General features: G+C 40.1%; 1 protein-coding gene across 9 annotated transcripts in view; it reads right to left on the bottom strand.

Moving 5' to 3' along the window:
* Positions 1-21,808, bottom strand: part of LOC135167471 (protein bric-a-brac 2-like) — a 249,644-nt gene that overhangs the window by 64,476 nt on the left and 163,360 nt on the right. Inside the window, exon 9 of one of the 9 annotated variants that reach the window (XR_010299865.1) lies at positions 1,342-1,452. The exons of 7 other annotated variants lie outside the window; for them this stretch is intronic. Coding sequence is in view for 1 of the 2 variants with exons in the window: in XM_064130710.1 (XP_063986780.1) it covers positions 1,399-1,452 (54 nt within the window). In the remaining variant the exon portion in view is untranslated. Of the gene's footprint in view, positions 1-1,264; positions 1,453-21,808 lie in introns of those variants that run through there. One more of the 9 variants, XM_064130710.1, reaches the window with a different exon arrangement.

Raw genomic sequence — 21,808 nt, 5'->3', positions numbered from 1 at the left:
TTCTGCAGAAGATGTTGCTGATTTAAAATTTATTCGCGCTACAGATACGAAAAAAATAATTTGTCTGATATCAGCCGAATTTTTCTACTCAATCGCCGCGTCGCGTGGGTCCAAGGCCATCACGGATTTAAATAAAAAAAGGGCATGAGCTAATTTGAAATTTGTAATTCTGAGTGGAAAATGAGTCAATTACCAAGGAGATTAAAAAAAGAGTATGACGTAGGGTCTCGTGATAAGACTCGATCATTTCACCTGAATCAATTACCAGATTTTTTTGTCCACACCGTAAATCAAGCCCACCTTTTGGGATTTTTGTTTGCAACTTTAATTTTTTTTTACGAGAGGAAGTCACCGACGGGGATGGAGACTCACCGATTGTAATTAACGCCAGAGGGGTAAATTAATAGACTCGGCACGCGTCAGAGAGGGTTGTCTAATTTTTCTTGTGTTTCACTTTCTATCCGATGGCTGTCCCCGATTCCTGGGCACACGCGACATCATGCGGAGGTGATGAAAAAATGTTGTAAAGTCACACGCAAAGAGGGCATGCACAACTGCATAAAATCACGATTGATCCATCAGAATGTGATACAATGGCATTAACAGCAATTTAATTATCCGGGGAATAAATGAAAATTCCGGGGAATTTCGAGAAGAAATTGAAGAAATACGCTGACGCCAATTTTTAATGAGAACATAAGTCATTTAGATATTATTTGTAATATAATATACAATGGAACTACAATCGTCAATTTCCACTGATTCTTACGTAAATTTGGAATTTTCAGTGACGAAATTTCCGACAAACTAATTGAATGAAAATCGCCAACAAGTGTAACCGAAATATTCAGCCAAAAATTTGTGACAGTGGAGTTTTATGATTCCCCGTATTTCATGTTTTCCAATTGGTTAGCAACATTCATTCGCACACCTCTTTTGTAATAACGAAAACTCGTTAGTTGGCGGGGTTGGAGTGTAGAACCGCGTGTGAATTACAGCCGCGAAAATTTCGCCTTTAAACTCCACCATTTCCACAAAAACACAAAACCAACAATTATTTATCGGTGCGTCGTAACTGAGTCGAAACAATTTCAAGTATTTTCTCGAAGCAGTTTGTTTCGATCAGCGCTGGTAACGATATCGCACTGAGGAGTTTGAGGAAGTTTTTTGGAGACACTTGGGCAGCGAAAACTTTTAGTCGAAAGCTATCACAGATTTTTTTTACTCCGAGTGCTTCGCTGGCATTCGAGGGCTTTACCCACCTGAGTATTCGAAAATAGACCTAATAAATTTAATGGCTAATAACTGGCAAAATATTTAGAAAATTAATAAATTACGCACGTCCTGGGCCACGAATTTCCATCGAAATCAATTGAATTGATAAAGAAATTGATAAAATCATCTGTTACCCTCCGCCAAGTTTAGTTTCTCCTGAAGTAAATTGAAACTCACCTGAAACATAAAAAAAGAAGACGACATTAATTACCATTTCACCCTGTGGTCCAATATTAGCGAAATTTTAACTCCGTAAATTACACTTGCCCATAATTTCTAAAGATAATCGCCAACTCAATAACTTGTCAAAATTGTGAACTTGAGGTAAACGTACACATGGGCAAAAGTTGTGCCCCGAGAGCGAGTGATGGGTAGGTAGAGTATGCAGACTTGGTCATGAATTACTTAGATTAATTTAGTTGAGAGGCATGAGGTGGTGGAATAGAAAGTGGAGGGTAGTAACCCCGATGTTGTGAACCAATCCATAGTATCCACCTGATGCCGCAAAGAATATTAGAATCTCTCCTCATTTTAATAATTCAATTTGTACTTTTGTACTGGAAAATTCAGTGGCTGCAGAAGTATTTACATTTTTCAAACTTATGTTAATTAATCTATATCTCAGCTCTTTCCCTATTCCAGATCTTTCGTATAAATTAAATCTTCGAAAATACCTGATTTCATGAACAAAAAATTGTGTTTAGAAAAAAAAAGTGTTTCTCGTCTTTTCCATCTCCTCCATTTGTTAAAGATATTTCGCGACACGTTGAAATATTTCGGTAGCAAGTACGTGCATACAATGCCCACAGAGATGAGGGGTTGGGGACTCCACACAGGGTTGGTCCGTGTCGCCGGAATAATATATGAGACGGCTACGCGAAGCGTGGATATACCAAACGGCGACGGGGGAGGTGGTTCCAAACAATGTTTCTGAGCCGCTGCAAATCCTACCCTGAATTTTTCATCGGCACCACTTCACCCCTCTTATTTTTCCTCACTTGTATGCACCTTCATCTTCTTTCTAGTCAGAGGACCAAAAAACCCGGAGGGAGAGGGACAAGGCGATGCTACCCCCGCGCTCACTTTTTACCCGATGTTTTTAATCCTTTCATCACCCGTAAACAGAAGAGGCTGGGTTTCAGCGTCTGGGCTGCAGAAGTGACTGCTGTGCAGCTCTAGGCAGCCCTGGATACGTTGAATAACTCGCGGGTATGATAGTGTAAGAGCCCATGCACTTAAGAATCAAGACTGACTTCACTCGGAATTTTTTTTATAACAAAAATTCAGGGAAGTGGTCAACGATACAAACCGGCTCTACAATAATTTTTTTCTGTCCAACTTTGCTATCTCCCTTCGGTTCCGGTTTATATCTGAAGGAACGTAATAATATTTAAGGCATTACGCCATCATGATTTCACAATTACACTCTGATTTAATTAATTGGTCGCCTCCCACCCTCAGCACCCCTCCGCCCCTCTAAAAAATTCAGAACTTCAATAAATTGGAAGAGATGTATAATTCACAAAAAACGTCTCACGATTCCATGTCATAACGGGGTTAATGTCTTCCCGTAGTGTCGTTAGAAATGACTAGTGACTGTCTCTAAATATTTCGGATCAAGACAGAAAGAATAACATCTTTGAAAAATTTTTGAAATCCACCGAATGAAGAAATCACCAAGTTCATCCTTTCCCGACTTCAAAGCCCCGTAATTATTTGCAATCAATTGAAACGCATTCTCCGATATCGGAGACCAAATCGTCCGGCCCTACCAGCAGACTCATCTGACTGCATTGAGCACAGTGAATCGAAAAGCACAGCAAAAGGGCCATGATTTGAGTGAAGACGTGAGAGAGGATGGTTAGAGGGCTCAAACGAGCGACGTATCTCTAATCCAACACCATAGGTTTCGACCAGTGGCTATTTAGTCTGCATTGTATCGGATAAAGGGAAAGGACCACCCTCGGTTACGCTGGTATGTCCCTCATCCCTGATTTCGGTGGCTAGTGCCACCCTCTCTGTCTCGTTTCCACGTGTAAAGGGGTGAGTGGAGAGGGTGTGGGGGGGTAGAGAGGGCGAGATGTCGTTACTTGCTTTCTCATCGTCTCTCTCGTTCTCTCTTTCGCCCTTTCCCGTTAGTGCCTGAAGCGCCAGATCATCTCTCATTCCACCCTTACAACGTGCACCTCTCTCTTTACCCCCTCAGTTGGAATCAATTGCGGTCGCCATGACTACCGTAATGGAGATCCAGGAGGCACACTGCGGTGGCTGTGAAAGGGGTGCCTTTTCCACGGAAGGTTGACCAAAGCCATCCACCATCATCGGAGAATGTCGTGTTACTCTCTTGTGGTGTTAACCGTCGAGTGCCGTAACGAATCAAAGACCACCAAAGTGGCAACAAAGTACTTGAGAATGGGGAGAATAGAGAGATATGCTGAGGGCTCCAACCTCACTTATCCCATCCATAATGTTTGCTCGATTTAACCTTCAATCTTTTCATCAGTTGAAAATCCTGGTGCACTGAGCGGAGAGAAATATTTGGTAAAAATGATGGAATTGTTGGCGAGGAATGGGAATGAAAAAGATGTGAAAAAATATGGAACGATCAGTAAACAATATCCAAGAAGTTACGGAATTTTTACGGTATGTTCTGGATTTTTTACTGGGCCTGACGTAATTTTTATCGGACATTATTCTCACTTGATGGAATTTTTATTGAAGATTTTTTCCGCGCCGGAAGATGGGAAAACTTAGAGGGGCTTTAGGACGGGTTGAGACTGGGAAATAATTTTTTCTTTATGTTTCGTGGAAATTCAGAGAATTCGAAAAAAATTCGGTGAATCTACTCCGGAATTTTCATTAATGGTGATTCAGCGGAATTCGGCACCCAATATTCATGTTGTCATTGCAAATTTAAGGACGCTGGGGAATTCTCGTCTTCCTGATGTTAAGTATCGGAAATTACATGATTTTTTCACCTAGATTGGATTCGATTTTACCCCGATTTGAATTACCATATCCCTAAAAATCAATGGACTTATTCTAAAAAACACAGTAGCCAATGATCCAATACTAATTTCCGAAACACTAGGAATTTTCCCAATGAAAACGGATGCTGTAAAAAATTCCCCAAAAATGGATTAAAATCAAATTAATTAATCCTCAACTAAAATTCAGCGTCAATCTGCTACTCCCGTAGGCAAGCGTCAGATAAAGACAGTGCACCTATAAAATCCCCTTGATTTTCTATTCGATGTTAAAAAGGGTTGAATATCAAAACCCGTGAACAGAATCAACCCCCGTAGTTTCCGATCGCGTGATCCCAATGTGCGCCCTTGCCGATTCTATACATGATCAAAACACCCCTCGAAGGCAGTTATAAATACAAGCAAGTGCATTAATACATGCCTACCGTGGGCAAAATTTTCAAGCCATATCAAAACCTCGACGTGCCCAGAAAGGGTGGCTTCAACATGCAAAGTAACATTTTAAGTTTTAAAATATCTTTCAAATATTCAACGGATGTATCGCATTTTGACACGCTGGATGGGGAAAATTGAAGGCTAAATCAAATCTATCAGACAGGTGGGGAGTTGCGTGTGAGTTCGTACCTGTCACTTCAATTCTGGAAGTACATAATACTTTACTGACACTTCAGAATCATCTTTAATTTTTCAATAAATACGTGGAACGAGGAGTGCAGGAGCAGGAGAAAATCGCTATTCATTTCATTTCATAATCCCCATAACGATGAGAAGATCATCGAGATCTTCATAAAAATGATGATGATCCTTGTCTCGCTGGTCCCCCCAAGCCAGAAAAAAAAATCGATGGTAAAGATGGGGATGAGAAGGGGTAGATAGTAGAACGGCCGATGGAACAGGGGTGAGAGCATCGCTAGTAGTACATTCAGACAGGAGTCAGGCGCACAGTGGCATTTTGTAAATTAAATTTTAAATATTAAAAAAAGTCGGACCTACTCCCACACACATTTTTTTTTTTCGTTCAACAGTGCCAGTGTTCCACATACACACACGAGGTACATACACCATCACCAATCATCACTGTACGAATATATTTGGCGGGGGCTTGAGGAGAGGGGAATGGGAAGTTATGCCGAGATGGGAAAGGGGTGCAACGGTGCGCCCTCCGGCAGCCATCTCACTTACTCATTCGTCAATAATAATTTTATTCGTGGGTGAAAAATTGGAATTTTCTCCCCCTTTCATTCGTCTCTGTTTTTTTAACGCTTTTTTGCCAATTTTTTTTTATATAGAATGCAGTGGTGCATAGAGGAGTGCAAGGTATAAAGCTGGACCCCCTGCCTATGCACTGACGCACAGAGTGCTTTTGATCGGCTATCCCCCAGCCCCTCTCCCCCTAGCCACCCTTGCTAGCCACTTTTTTTCTCGTATCCAACGAATGAAATATGAAAATTGCAATAAAGCGCCACTCTCCGGGGCGCGCGTCGCCGGAAAGTTTTGATTTCATGTCTACAACCCGCGAGGTGACCTCTTATACCCCACCAAACGGTGAGGGAAAATTTATCATAGTGTATTGATTCATTTTTTCATTTTACTTTTTTACTTTTTCCAACGATTTTCAATCTGCAAATTCGCGACGCTAATGTTTCGTGAATTAATAATGAAGGGATGAAGAAAGTGAATGAAAGGTGAGGGGTTAATATCGTATTGTACAGACAAACAAAAATTTATTGTTACTATAAATGCAATGTCCTTGACCCTTCTCTGGTATGAAAAATTACTACGTTGAGACTTTGATATTTTTTCCGCAAATTATCCGCGAAATTTCTCCGGCTTTTCCCTCAGCGTACGATTTTATCTTGCCATTTTTACGCGCCGGCTAAAAGTACATATTTTATTCTTATTTCTCATCCTTTACTTTAGGTGAATACGTAGACAAATATATACAGGCGCGACCAGACTGATAAATGATTCATGCACGACCCCTTCTCGCCAGTTTCCCAGGGGCGCACCGCTTCAAGTAAAACTCGATCCAGCAAAAGCTGGGAAAATATTAATATCTTTATACAACGCATATATAAATTTATTTTCCCCCATTTTTTTATCGACCACTTGGAAAAAAAAATTAATTAACGCTGTTCATAACGAGGGGAGGGACAAGTGTCTCGCTGTACAATAATCGATTATCCAGAAATTGCAAGTGAAGAAACAACAAACGAAGGAATATAACTAGTGAAATAGTTCACCTCGGGATCCGGAATGAACTAAAATATCTATATTTTAAGATTTCCCAGTGGACAATGGAGAGGTACAAGTTTTCTCCACATATATACACAACTGAGTGAATTGTTCAAAAGGTTAGAACGAGAAGAATGCCTCGTGCACTAGTGTTTCACGTCGTTTAATATTACAATCACAAAAAACCATTTCGTGCTCTTGTTAAATATTAATACGAAAAAGAATTGGGTCGTTCTTTATTGAAAAGGGTACATCGACCCTTCTCCTCCACTTTTCTGTCGTGTTTAAAAAATTTTTATTTTTATACTGCTATGATATTATTCGTGGTACCTCACGGGTCATTGTCTGAGAGCTCAATCGAGCCTGGATATCCATCGAAAAACAAAATGGAGGCCCGAAGGTCCAAAGACGATTGAATGAATTATTAACAACTCGTTAGAGTTGCTCTTATGGTAGTCAGGTATAACTTCCCTTGAATTTAAATCAATAATTCATACTACGAGACTGGTGGAGTGAGGAACTTTAACTACCAAATAATTCGATTTTCCCGGCTCATTCCTGTGCTATTGATCCTGTACACTGATAGAAGAATTCCCATGATATTAACGACATTCAGCAACTGTTCCTGAATGATCCTATTAAATTAGAAGACATAAACAATTGTGGATCATTGACGAACCCATTCAGCTGAGCATGTTGTCAAAATTCCCTGTAAATTATCAAACATTTTGGACTCTAGAATCAAATTCAATTTCAATTTTTCCTGATCCTTTCCCTCCACCGAGACGCAGAACACAGTACTCGGCAATCAGTCCCGGAATCATCAGAAGGCCACCACCTCTGCCCTCATCAAGCCTCGAAAGACCGAATCCCACCCCTTCCTCCCCCGATGCAAACGAATATCCCCAACGAGCTGTCCCTCTCAACGCAAGTTACGTCGAAGTAACGTGTATACACAGCGCAATGGCGTTCTACCTCGGCATAACTCAGAATTGCCGAGGCCCCGCAAGGCTAGAATTGACAGCATAGCACTAACATTGTATGCGCTCGCGTTATGTATTTATGTAAATGCATTCGGTTCTAACCCACCCCACCGGCTCTTCTATACCATTGAGCCGCACACAGCGTCTCTCAACCCCTTACCCACTCCTCCACCTCCCCCTGGCACGCCAAACGCCCCGAAGCAGCCACGACAGTGGCTCCACCGTCGGGCGCCCCCTGGCGGATTACACCCCAAGTCCAAATGTATTCTAACCCCGATAGAAGGTGAACATCGATAAATCGGTGAGGTCTCGATACACAGCACCGGAAGACGCGTTTGTATTGGATTTCAGTGGGTGGTCAGGTGGAAAGGGGTGGAGGGTACTGAGAGGCGGGTGAGTACTGGGTGGTTTGTGTATAGACCAAGATAAATCGCCGTATGTTGGGGGTGGCTCGAGGGGGGCCACTCGGTCGAGTGTGTTGGTTAGATTTGAGAGTAGGTGGTATAGGGCTTGATCACCCAACTACCGCATAAGCCAAAGGATGGAGGTACCTCTCCTACTCGGCCAAAACCTTGCCAACAGTACACACAAACCCACCCAACTCACCCAGTACAGCTCTACCGATCACATTAATCAGAGGTTATTGCGTGCATTCCTAATCATCCGAGGCCCCTAACTATTCCCAGACTCTGATTGGTGCATTACTCGGTATTTCCGGTATGATTCTGCATTCCAATTGGCCCTGGCTACCTGGGACGCGAGTTTGCGCTGGCCCGATGAGACTCACTCACTGTCTCACTCTATGTCATCCGTGCATTTCCTGGCATCCTCTGAGAGGATGGGCTCTTCTGTTACTCTCTGACTCGATGGCCAGTGTAGCTGGTACGCCCTTTCCTATGAATCGTTTGTCCTCATCCGGGTAATGGGAGACTAGTGGCTGAATTCAATTCGGTGGAGGACGATTCCGGTTTCTCATCTTCGCGTATTCAATGTCTGATTTCACAACCACTTCCGGTTTGAGGGGATGAAGAGGGAGTTTGGAGGATTTGAGGACTGGGGAGGTGGATGGAGGAAGAGCAATGCAGTTGGTTTGATTTGTTTATTTGGATGTTTCACGTCAGAAGGGGTTTTAATTTTATTTTTTTGTTAGAGGGGATGAATGTGATGGACGGAGTTAGGTAAGGGCTCACGGGAATGGATGTCCAGTCGAAGATCGATGTGTCTTCATGATTAACGTCTTGATTTTGTTATTTAATTATGATGTACAACTCTTGTAGAGTTGATCAGAACGGTCGAACATCGGTAATGAGTTATCGATGATTGACGATGAACGTCCGGTTTGTTACCGTCGTCGAATCCTCTGGGTGACACTAGAGATCCGTTTCGATTATTGCTTCACCTAAAAATTCTTTTATTTCTCCTCAGTACTGGATACACGAGACGCGCCAAATAGATCGGCAATAATTATCTCCAGTAATTAACAATCTACTTTCAATTGGAGTACCACGGAAAATAGCAAATTCGTAATATCCTACAATATTGGTACTTCACCGGTGCCGGATCCACTCGTAGCCTGTTGCCAATCCTCCCCATCCATCGCACCCCTACCCCCGCCACAGAACTGTTCACTTTTCCCTCATTTGAAAATATATAACATTGAAAACGGTATTCGCCTCCGCTTGAATTCCGAACATTTTCAAATTTCCTATTTGTAAATAAGCAATCAGTGGATACGTGCGGGTGGACCAAGGGTTGCGGGAGGAGGGGAGTTAACTGTTCAGTGTTTCGCTTCGACATCCGGCCCCAGCGACGGTGCACTCCAAGGTAGGTGAGACAATTAATCATTTCAATTAATGGACAATTCAATCGCTCATCGCGTCCTCGAAGAAGCACAACGAGGGGGTGGGAAGGTACACGACAACCGGAAAATCGCTCCTGTCCTTGGCATCCCAACGTTTTTCTCCAATGGGAACTGTACTCCATCCCTTGTTCACATTTTCGTTCGACGTTTTCATGGGTGACATGTGTACCTACATTTCGTGCTTTTTGGTGTCTCCATTCCCCAACGGGTCAACGGAAGTTCGTTATTTCCTCGACGGAAATGTTTCTGACGAGAGGCGCAAAATTGTTGAAAACTTCGTCACATCGAGGGAACGACGATGAAAGGTTTGTTGGTTTTTTTTTAAAGAGAATGGGGGAAAATATTTTCAATGGCGAGTGGAGACATTTTTGAAGTGATGGGATGTATGTAATATCGGTAAATTGAAGGGTTGAAATTTTATGAGAACTGTAGCGGGGGAAATTTTCATGGGAAATCTTGGAAAAAAGTCTGTGAAAATGTTGTTGTGTTAATACTCCATTTCCAGGGGAATCGAATTTTAGAACTTCTTTATTTCCTCCCCGGAAGTGTGTGACAGCAGGCGTTAGTTTGGAGAAAACGTCAGCAGATCGACCAAAAATGGATAAAAGATTTCCATCACATACTATTCAGAGAAAATATAGTTTGAAACAACGGATAGATTAGATGAAAATGTACATAAATCAAGAGCATCAAATTAAGTTGGGAAATCCTCCTGGTTTAATTGGATTTTCAGTGAAATGTAAAATCTTCTGATTTCTTCCGCTGAATCGAATTTAATTTCGCAGCTTTAAATTTACCACCAAATCAAATTTCAAGTTTTTATTTAACAGAGAGACCTGAATATCTCCTGATCATGAATATTGTATAATTTAAAAATTACAGAAATATCTTTCCCCATCAACTATTCAAGAATTTTTTCAATAATCCAAAAATGGACGAATTATTTAAATGAAAATGCTCGCTGTTACCCATTTGTGGGGAATTTTATCATTTTTCAAGGCAATCAGGAAAAATCTTGTTAATTCGTCGGTAGCCGAGAATAATGCGTTAAAGTACACTACCTCCCCTCTCGGGATTTTTGCAATCGGCAGTGGGGTGGAGGGTGGAGAGACCCCTGCGGCCGTTTAACGAGGTTAGCGGCGCGAATTACTGCGAGGCAAAAGTCTGATTGAGAAAACTCTGCGCAGTGGTCGACGCAGTCGATGAAACAAGAGAGTGAAAAATAAAGGAGAGAAGTGAAAAGGAAAAAAATTCAGAAACGACGATGCAGAAATGAGATAATATAATATTAGCCGTAATGCAGTAGCGGTAAAGCGTTTAGCTGTACAATGAACATTGGAGGAAGGACTTGGAGAATAAAAAAAGGAGGAAATAACAATGGAATGAAGAAAAAAAAATTGATGAGAATAGAGTGGAAAGTGAGTTATAAATTTTTTTCCGATAAAATTTTTTTTAGTATTTTTTTGCCCAAAAAAACTGCGATGTTCCATCGAGATTTTCTTGCGATTCGCCACGAAATGCATAAATACGGGAAATAAGATCGCAAAACGATGAAAATAGCCCCATAAAATTCATTACCCTCCATTTGGAATTCGCCATTTTGTCGAGACACTCTTCGAAATTCCGGTTATCCTCCCCCAAACGCGTAAGAAACCGTAGTAGGGCTGGTAAATAGGAAATAAGTCGGAGCCCGAGGGTGTTCGGCGGATTTAAGACCAATTTATCGTCTGCGTCTCGTCATTGGTGCAAAATTGTCAAATCGACAGAGTTTATCCACCCTCCGCAAACTTCACACCCTTAGACACCACTCCAGCTCACCCATCCGTTGAATTTGCCATCCCCTCACCCGCCCCATCTCACCAGCATAAAGAGTCATCAATTCGCGAGAAATTCGTTACTTTGAATTTTCCACCCGGAAATCGGTTACCCCCTCTGGATGTGCGAGAGATGTGTATTAAAATTCTTACTCCCTCAAATCTCACCCTTATTACACCCAAGAATAGTCCAACAATTTTGAATTTCATTAACCTCTCAATGTTCCGGTGAAATGAGAAATGAGCTGGCGCTCCTGAAATCGTGAAAAAATTAAATTAAAATTCCCACTTCACCAATCCTCGCCCACCCCCCTTGTTACCCATAACAAATGCAGAAGATCGCGCGAATATTTTTCACTTGCATGTCAAAGGGATTACCGGTGACAAAAGTGCACTAGGAACGCATCCCTGAATATAACCGTCTATATGGATATGTCTCGTCGTTAAGAATGAATATGGAGAGAGTTGGGTACGGGGGATGGGGTTGATGGTGTGGATGTGACACGTGTATGTTTCTTGAGATGAAGTGGAAACTGGAGTCTTGCAGTGGCACTGGTGAGTTGGAAAATAAGAACCAAGTGAGAGAAAGAGTTTTATATTATACGGAAGATACGTGAAGAGAGAATGTGTGCAATAGTTGGAGAGCCGACGACTCGGGTCTCCAACGATTGTCATAATAGCTCCTCATGTCTACTACTCACCCCTCAATAATGCATGCCGGGCTCATACGCAACCCCTTGACATCGCAGACTTTAAAACATTTTTCCTCAACGTCTCAATTTTTTACCCTGATTTTTCACCTGAACCTGAGGGGATTACGCTCATCAAATTGAAATTTTAATATTTTTTTTCTGGTGATTTTTATTGGTTTTTCCATTTTCATTTTTAATCGCAATTTGTCAATCATTCTATCGACTGCGACGAGCCTTGGAATGAACGAAGATTGAAAGTGTGATGGGTCGGCCATGTTGTTTGGAGGGGACCCTCCACTCGGGGGTCAATTAGCGAGGGATGATGGCGTCAAGGAAGTCACGATGGCGGAGTCGAGAAAACTCAGTTATTCCCAAGGAAATAATAGTCTTCGAGTTGAATAAAAATTACTGAACCAAATTTTCCCCGCCCTTTCACCCTAAATTCCGGAACAAGTGTGAGACGAATAATTAATTTTTCACCTTTCGACCGGAAAAATCAACTGAACGCGCGACAAATCAGCACGAAATCTACAAAATTCGCTCTTTACTCACTAAAAAATTGCGCATAATATAAATTTTGATGATTCAATTTCTTAAAAATTGCAGCCCTTAGTCATAAAAGATTATTTCCCTCATAATAATTAATCCTGTCATTTGTTGACGATCACCCAGCCCCACACACACGAACAAATCATCATATCAGTGGGAAAAAAATTAAAAATTCCAATTCCTCCGCAAGTTCGTGTGAAATAAAGCCCCGAGTCTGACAAAAATTGTGCAATTGCTGTGATCGTTATCCCGCAAAACCCATTTTAAATTTTAAATGTCTGACACACCTCTCACGTGTGAATATCGTCGCCTCAGGTTGACAGTCGAACGATCGCAAAAAATTTAACAAAACGAGAATAATGAAGGGAATGGTTATATTAATCTTAACGGGGTGAAACAAACCCCGAGTGTGTTACACCGCGGGAATACGAAAATGCAATTAAAGAGGAAATATGCGATTCACTTCTGCGGCGATGTGGAGAATGAGAAAGAGAGAGTTACTAAGGTGCAAGTGTGCAGTTTAGTGCGGAAACGAGTGAGACACACATGCATATTTAGTGGCGACACGCGTCGTTAGCATAACAAAGACGCCAACGATATGGACGATTGGAGAGTTGTAATATACCCCCGGTTAACGCACTTACCCCTTCCCCCAAGTCCCACAGGATTCCGCAATGATGAAGATTGTTTAATTAAAAAAAAATTGATTCTAAATTCAGATTTCAGCAATAATTGGGAGATTAATTGATTAATAACGAATTAATTGAAACATCAGCTCAATTTATTACTGAATATGCTAATTAAAAAATTTTACTTGAAGAATTCCCGCTGTCATAAGGATTTCTCAGGGAAATCTGTTGTTTAATTAAGAAAATCCTGAACTGCTCAGAAAATTTCAATGAGCCACTGAATTTTTTTATTAAAAAAAGTAATGTTTATGCAATTTTTATATCGCCCTGGATCGTTCACCAGAAAAACTCATAACAACCCAATTCCCCAACTACTCAATCTCCATCAGAAGCCCCGGATTGAAAATATGAAAATTCCTTGAAATTCACCCGTCGAAAAGATTCCTCATTTAACTTTATAATCCGATTTGATTAGAATTGATTTATCACGAAATGAATGGAAATGGAAATTCCGCGTTCTACTTTCCCGCTCCCTACAATAGATATTCATCAAGAGGATGATAAATCCCGACTCTCAAGTAGAAAAAAAAAATCAAGGGATGGAATTCATCGCGTGCGTGTCACAACGTATGAATTCCAGGGTTTCAAGAAAACCCCCTATCGGGAGGGGGTGGAGGTCTTCGCCTAGTCCACCGAAAAGCCGAGTAAAAACACCAACACATTGAGGCAGCAAAATGTAACAATGCAAAAATGGAAATTGACGTGAATGAAGAATGAAAAAGAAGGCGCAAAAAAGGCGAAAGAAATTGTTACTTTTTTTTTCTCTTCTCTTTCCTTTAAGAATAAAAAGTTAGAAACACGCACGGGAACCTCGTTAATGGTGTCTTAATTACGAGAGGACGTTCAGACGCTGCTTCCCGGAGATTCCATGCAAATTCGCTGGGTAATAGTCGCCCGAACGAGAAGACCGAGTGTTTTTTTTTATTCTCCTGGCGTCATAATTTTCTCTCCCCCTTTTTCTCTGTCTATTGGCCAATAAAGGAAGGGACATACGGCAACTTTGACGGTGGGGTGGGGAGGAAAAAGTAAGTATCTTATTTATGAATATTTATGCCTCACCCGGTATCTAGGACCCACTAGTCAAGCCTTTTCCTCCCCACTGTTATGTTTTTTCATCATTTCCACCCTCTTTTTCCGTCGATACTGAAACCATAGTCAGTCCTCATTGTCTTGTTATAACGGGATAGGTTTTTTGCGCATTTATATCCGCGATTTCCGCATGGGGGAATTATTTTATAAATTCATATCGCGTGCAGGAGGAGTATAGGTTCGGAATCATTCAATTATTCGGCATTGAGCTTTCAGAGATGTCTTATTTTATTTAATTTGGGACGTGCGGTTGTTCGAAAAATTATTGCATGGTTCCAGAGGGTTTGAGATAAATATACGGTGACAAAATATCGGGAAAAATTACCCCTTCAATTAATGGAGGACATCTATCTAGATATTTGATGTTTATTATATTTAATTTGAGACAAGTAACGGGAGAAATAGTTCTCATCACCAGAAGAGACCATTCATATTTTTTTATCCAACAGAAATTTGAAGAGATCCAATTAAATTGGTTATCAAAGTTATTTCAGCACCTGATAATATCCTGAAATGCCAATGACAGCTGTGCCTGACATATTTTTCATCACTCTGGGGGTAATTACGGCCGATAATAATGTCACTAAAAATATGCGGAATATCCTACTTTTAGACTGAAAGCTCTACTACATTATTCCTCTCAAAGATACCAAAAAAATAGTGGATCCATCCAGACATCACTCGTGTCGTGCATCAAATTTTGTCGTCTATTTTTTTATTCCCAGGAGAATGACAGGAATCTAATCTATCGCCGGCAATTTTGCTCGTACTGTCATTGTAGTGGAGACACTCGATGACATCATTAGTTATTTTCCGTGAATTTTGTAGTCAAGAGAACGAGGCAGTTTGAGTGATTGAAAAGATTCATAAAAGTGGTGATTAAATTATGTCAATATACTGAAGGTGAAACTTTACACGTTTTATATTCAGCAATTTCATGGCATAGATGGATAAAATAAAATTAATATTCAAATGAACGCTAAAGATAGAGCAAGGGCAATGAAGAATATATTATTCGCCTGACACACGGGAAAAGGCCAATTTATTTATAATTCTAAGTTATCCAATTCGTTTAATTCTAGAGTGTGAGATTAAAAATTGTAATTTATCTCTGTCAGCTTTGGGAGTAGATCATATTACTGTGGGCATCATTGATTTTCCGAAAATTGAGGGGATAATATCACTCATTCAGTGATAATTCAGTAATAAAATTTTATTAGTGTGATAAAGAATTCAAGATATTTTTTTTGCGAAATGAATTTTTCGTGGAATGATAAATAATTCAATGAATCCGATGAAAGATATTATTCATTCACTCGTGATTCAATAGTCAAATAATATTATGTAATTATAAATGAAAATCCATTGCAATGAAAATTAAGATGAAATTTACAGCTGAAATTCCTGGGGGAGGGATAATTATATGTCATGAATCATAAATTTTGCATAAATTGAATGAAAAACACTATTCATTCCCCAGTAATTAAATAACATTACAGCTCTCGCAAAGAACTCAAACTTAATTTTCTTCCGCCGGATGAAATAAAATGTAATATAATATAACTGATTAAAAAAAATTGCAGTTAAAATTTGAAATGCAAATCATTATTAATCTCCTGATGATTCACCATTAAAATTTAATGCCCCTTCATTTTTTACCACTGAATTAAATGAAATTTTCATGGAATCAAAAATAAAGAAAATTGTAATGAATATCGAGATGAAAGGACGCCCTCAGCCGTTAAATACCCGTCTCTTTTCACCAATTCCCATGGAAAAAAAATATAAACAAAAGCCAATCTTGGGGGGAATCGACAAATTGGAACAGATGCCCCTCCATCCGGAAAAACATACGAGGAAAAAAACAAGATCACCTCAGCCCTCTTTATTTTCTCTCGACCTGTGTCGAGCCAACATCGCTAAAGCCCCGAGTTCATAATGGACTTTTACATGTAAATGAATACCCGTGAATATAATATAATACTGTTGCATTGGCGGTGGCAGAGGGACGAGGGGGAGGGGAGGAGGACATATATACGGTGGGATTTGTGTATCGAATGACGTTGCGCATCGTTGACTCCGGCAAATGGAGAGTGCGGTATCGTCAACGACAGACTACGAGTATAACATGTGTTGAGGTAGTTTTCAACACTTTAATGTACTCGATGACATGAATCCAACGAAATATTATGATTCTCATTCCTCTCGAAATAACGCTAAAAGTATTCATATTTCGATTGTATGAAGTGATACTCGCACTCCTGAATCCAATCATTTAATAGCAGGAAAAATGAAGAGAGAATTGAATGACGAGGAAATAGAAACAATTTAAAATTGAAATGAGTTTTTTTTTTCATATCACGTACAGAGAGAAGGGTTCAATAAAAAATTGGCCAAAAATTTTAGTCATTTTGGAGGAGAATGCAATCCTGAGCAGAATGTTGAAGTAACAAATAAATATTTTTATTTGTTTGAGAGGGAGTGCATTGAAATACATCACTGGAATCACTTCCATTTGTATCATATCAATGGAAATGATCGCTCGCCAACCAAAATTATGAATTTAACGTGATTTTATTAGAATTGGTCAGAAAATTAAGCTTCATTTTCGCTTGATGGACGTTCCGTTTAAACGTGAGTTACGCTTCAATGGCCCCAGCCCTCCCCTTCCTTTCCCCCCGTTTATCTATTTATATTAATTATCGACGATTAGCAATACCAATTAATCGTATTATCATCGGGGCCGCGTCACGCGGGGTAAAAGGGGCCTGTGGTGTGTGCAATGATAGAAGTGGCGAGTCATTCCAACCAAGTATGCGTTCTCTCCCCTTTTTCCTCATATTTCCTCTCATCCCCGCGAGTAATTTACTGTTATTGGTCAAATTATGCTACGCACGAACGCATATTTATGTGGCTAATTATCGTTGACGATGAAATAGCGTTAAGAATGATGATCGTAGTTGGAGTTGATGGATTTAGTTGAGAGTTTAAAATATACTGAAAATAAATTTTTCATTTTTCTCAATTTTTTTTTTCTCTGGGTTTCATAATTGGAGAGAAAAAAAAAGAACTGTCGAGAAGGAAGAGAAAGCCCGCGAGGAAATGAAGGGAGAAAATTCGAGGTATGGGGACGTATTCACGCACAATTAATTCTCTCAATAATTCCCAATCGGAGGCTCAAGTTAACGTCTCGACGACTGCCGGCAGTTGGCACCACTGGGCTCCGTCGCTAATAATTATGTGTACCCTTAATTAATTGACTAATTGCTATTCCGATTACCGGCGGAATCTTGAAATCAAGTTGAGAAGTACATTCATTATTTTCCTTAATCACTGGGATTCTTGAAGTACACGAGGGAAATTTATTCTTGGAGTGAGAAAATATTGTGTCGTTCAATTAAGAATTTCAGTTTTAAATCTAATAAAATCAATATCACTGGGGTGTTCTAACAAAGAGAATTTGGCAGAAAATTTGTAGACATTTTTTTAGTACACGGAAAGAATTATTAGATAGAAATTAGACATCGAGGGGGAGAAACGAGGGATAAAGTTAAGTTTAATGTTGTGACATTTCAGTTTCAAAATTAATTCCCTCAGCAATAAAAAGCGGAAATGAAAGATTTCTTTCACTGGAAAGATTTTGAAAAATTTCCGTTCCAAAGTATCTCCTGACGTCAATTTCCGTGATGCTCGTTTATCCATGCATATATATTTCGCATTGTCATTGAGGAGAGTTGGAGCTCGTAAATCGAGGGAGTGCGGAGGGAAGGAGAAAAGGGTATAGACCTACGTTGTGGGATAGAACCGGGGGAATACAGCAAGAACGGCGCTGGCGCGATGTATCAATCCACGTCCGTTCCTATTTGCCGGTAATTAATCACAAGCGCCGGCTTGCTTAGCGGATTAGTGACTGCATGGAGAAAGATATCATTCCGGTAAAAGACGCAGTATCATTGTTACAAGCAATCATGACGTTGAATATAATTTTACTCATTACCGTAATACATACCGACTACAATGACGGAATTATCGTCTTTCAATTTTTTTTTTTGCCGACATAAAAAATCATATCACTGTAAAATTGATGAAATGTTCGGAAAAATAGGTAAGAAATCATTAATTTACAACGAACCAAACAAATTATCTCGGGAGGACTTTCGTTGCCCCTTCACTTGATACTCCCTCTTGTTGATTGATAAAAAATATAGATATAGAAAAATAAAACTGGAGTAAGCACTGTAACGTTTAATTTGTAACGTAGAAATTGCAATCGCCGTAGGCGCCGCTGAAAAGTGGCCGACACTTTTCCCTCTTTTTTCGTGGCGCGCACTCGACCGGTATTCAACAGTTTGTCCCGTTTCACTGGGAAAAGAGGATAGAAACGAGAGACAGAGGGTGAGAGGGAGTATCGAGGGAGATAGCTGTGGCCCGTGAATTTCTCCATTCGCATTATTCCTCCAAAAATACGAAAAAAAAAAAAAAATAGCGCTAGGGGATCGAAGAGGTGCAGTGAGAGGATTTAGAGGGGTGGAAAATATTTGAAAAAAAGAAGAGGAATATAGGCTGCAGGTGAATATAACGAAAGACAGGAGAAAACCAACCAAGCCCCGAGGATTCTGCACATTTAAAATAATACCGTGGTAGGGGGCGGCGGGGGGAGAGAGAAAGAAAAAAGGGAAGGGGGATGAGTTCTTTATTTTTATTTCACGCTTTATGCTGGGGCCAATGAAAGAGCCACTTCGTCTTTTGTCACTCGTTCGAGTTTTTTTTCCACATTTTTTTTATATCTTTTCCATTCTTCTTTTTCCTGGGCTCGTGAACACGAAAAAAAGAGAGAGAAATATTCAGTCCGCACCCCCGGAGAAAGACTGATATGCAGCGAGGGGAAAGTCTTTTTTTTTTTCAAGGGAGACGAGACGTTTTGAAGCAGATCGAGGTGTGTAATTTTTGTTAAGTGGTGGGAAGTTGAAGAGGTCTTGAGATTATTGAGCCATTTAGTGATATTCAATCAGCGATGAAAAGTTTTCTGGATTGAAGGCGGTGATCAATTAGGAATTGGTAGAACTTCAGGAAAAAAAAACACCGCGTTGACTGATAACAGGTTTTTGATTAAGTTTCAGTCAGACTTTCAGGTATTTTTTATCAATATTGCACTATTATTTTATCTAATTTTTTCCTTGAATTTCGTTGCAAAGTTTATTCCTAATTAATCCTCTTGTTAGTCATTCTAAATTTCATAATTATTTATCGAAAATAATTTCCACCGATTTTTCTCTCCTCACAGAAGCCTATTACTTCCTTCAATCATCCTTTTCTTCAGCATTCGTCTGAAATATTGACACATTCCTAACGAACTCGTACCATCACTACTGATCCAGCTAATTGCTATAATCAGTTCCACGCCAATCGTCTAAAACACCGTCGTATCAAGCGCTACCCCTCCATTTTTATCTCCTTGGGGAACCCACATCCCTGTCATTATCGTCCATTTTTCCATTCTCTAGTAATAGTAACAGTGACCGAGTTCTGGAATGTTGTACTCCACTCATTCTCAAAAAAAAAATTCCCAATGCTCTCCATTTTGCGGAATGCGAGGAAAGAACTATCCTCAATCTCCGCTCATTGAAAAAAATCTAAAACCCCGTTAAAAAAAAAAAATGATCGTTCTCGCACGATATTTTTCATCATATCGTAATCAACAGTTGAATTTATTTCACTTTACGATCAGCTCCATCGGTGAGATAACGTCGGTGATCGGAATCACTGATACTTGATACATCATAACTTATGAAACGTTATTTAATATAACAACACATGGAAAGACATTTTTTATCCATCAGTCACACACGATCACTGAATACAGTGACAAAAGCTCACGATGTGGAAGTGGTATATCTCCGATATTTATGGGCAATATTTCCGATTCAGCTGCCGCTATCGAAGCCCTTACCAGTTCAACATGTCCGCAATAAAAAACTGGATAAAATTATATCCACATCTCGCCCATAGGTTTTGCAGCCGCTGAAACTCGTCAAAAGTTATGAGGAGCGAGAGAAATGGGTGGAGGACATTTGGATATCCACGTGAATGTTTCAACGAGTAGGTGAGGACGAATGGAGCACGAGGGGGAAAGGACAAGTTTGGATTTTCGATTTCAACGGGGCTCAAACGTTCAACGACCGTCCAAAACGACGATCGAGAAAGTTACGATCTGGCTCACCAGTTAGCCCTGTAATGCTCCAGTCTGCTTCATGTGAAATTACATTGTCAAGTGAGATGATTCGATGGTGAAGATTACTTCGATGAAGTTGAAATTACTACTGGGAAGATAACATCGCCAGTGAAGATAATTAGATTCTCGAAAATTCCCTGGAATTTTTTCATTATTTATCTAATCGAATTTCGACAGTCTTATTAGGGATATTTCCCACCGGTTGTTTTTTTAAATTTTTATTGTTTATTAAAAATAATGAAAGTCCCAGAGTATAGCTCCACTCCCCTCCCTCATGAACACGTCACCGAACTTGCAACTCCCTCCACGAAAACAAAATTAGGAAGTGCACAATGAGAATAACGTTCACCATCTCCTCCAAATGTTTTCCTTCCTCTCCAATTTCCCCCCTCCCCCCCCCCCCTCGCCATCATCAAAAAAAACCCTCAAAACCCATAATATCAAATGACATTTCTAAAAGGGACGACTGAAGCACGAACATCCCCTCAGGCGAAGATGAAACGACAGAAGTGGATGTAATTTTCCAAAAATTTGTCCCCAGACTTAATAACATACATTTCACCCATAAAATTTTTCAAATATTTACTTCCATCAATTTCATTTTTCCACAGTATCCCATTTGCCCCACGTCAAACGCAAGAATTCCAATTTGTTCCGAGTTCCCCTCTCGCATATACATGCATATGTACTTCCTTCACATAGTCCTTGGGAGTCGCAGAGAGTCAGGCACGAGTCGTAGAAAAGCGCAATGTATTACAAAACTTTTTCAACCAGTCCCTCCTCACTCCCTTATGTCTCCCACCAACCCCTTTCCATCCCTCCACGGCCCACCCTCACCCGCCGGCAACTGTATACACTATATTATCAAAAAAACTTTTCCACTCCGGAAAATTCTTAAATTATGGATTTTGGCGCTCCCCTGGCCTTCTGAAAAGACATCTGTGGTACATGCCATAACATATTGCTGGCTTTATACGTAATACGTTCTCTCAAAAATTCCACGAAAGACTGGGAAAAATCAACAGAGAGGAATGACCAAATAAAGTCGGGGAAAAATTGTTTTCAACTCTTGTTGATATTATGAGAGCTAAAAAAAAATTCTCGTGTAAAAACACTTAATCAGAAGAAGTTGAGATAAATGAATAATGTCGGGGAGAGTTTGAAATAAAAAAAAACCGGGGGAAGGCCATTAATGCCGAGAAAATCGCGTGGAAAGGGTGAAGGCTATGGTAAAAAATAAGAAGACTTGCTTTTTATTATATATCCAGTCTCTATCGTCTTTCTTTTCATTTCTCTTTCGGTACTGAGCCCCATTCATGGGAACTCTCCACCTAAAAACCTAAACTCTAATAATCGTTTGAACTAATGCCCACTTTGTCCATTCACTTCAATGGCTTATACC

Source organism: Diachasmimorpha longicaudata, chromosome 11, assembly GCF_034640455.1.
Source record: "Diachasmimorpha longicaudata isolate KC_UGA_2023 chromosome 11, iyDiaLong2, whole genome shotgun sequence".
NCBI classification, from domain to species: Eukaryota; Metazoa; Arthropoda; class Insecta; order Hymenoptera; family Braconidae; genus Diachasmimorpha; species Diachasmimorpha longicaudata.
The sequence above is the reverse complement of the archived record's forward strand: the minus strand, read 5'-3'. Positions and strand labels throughout refer to the sequence as shown.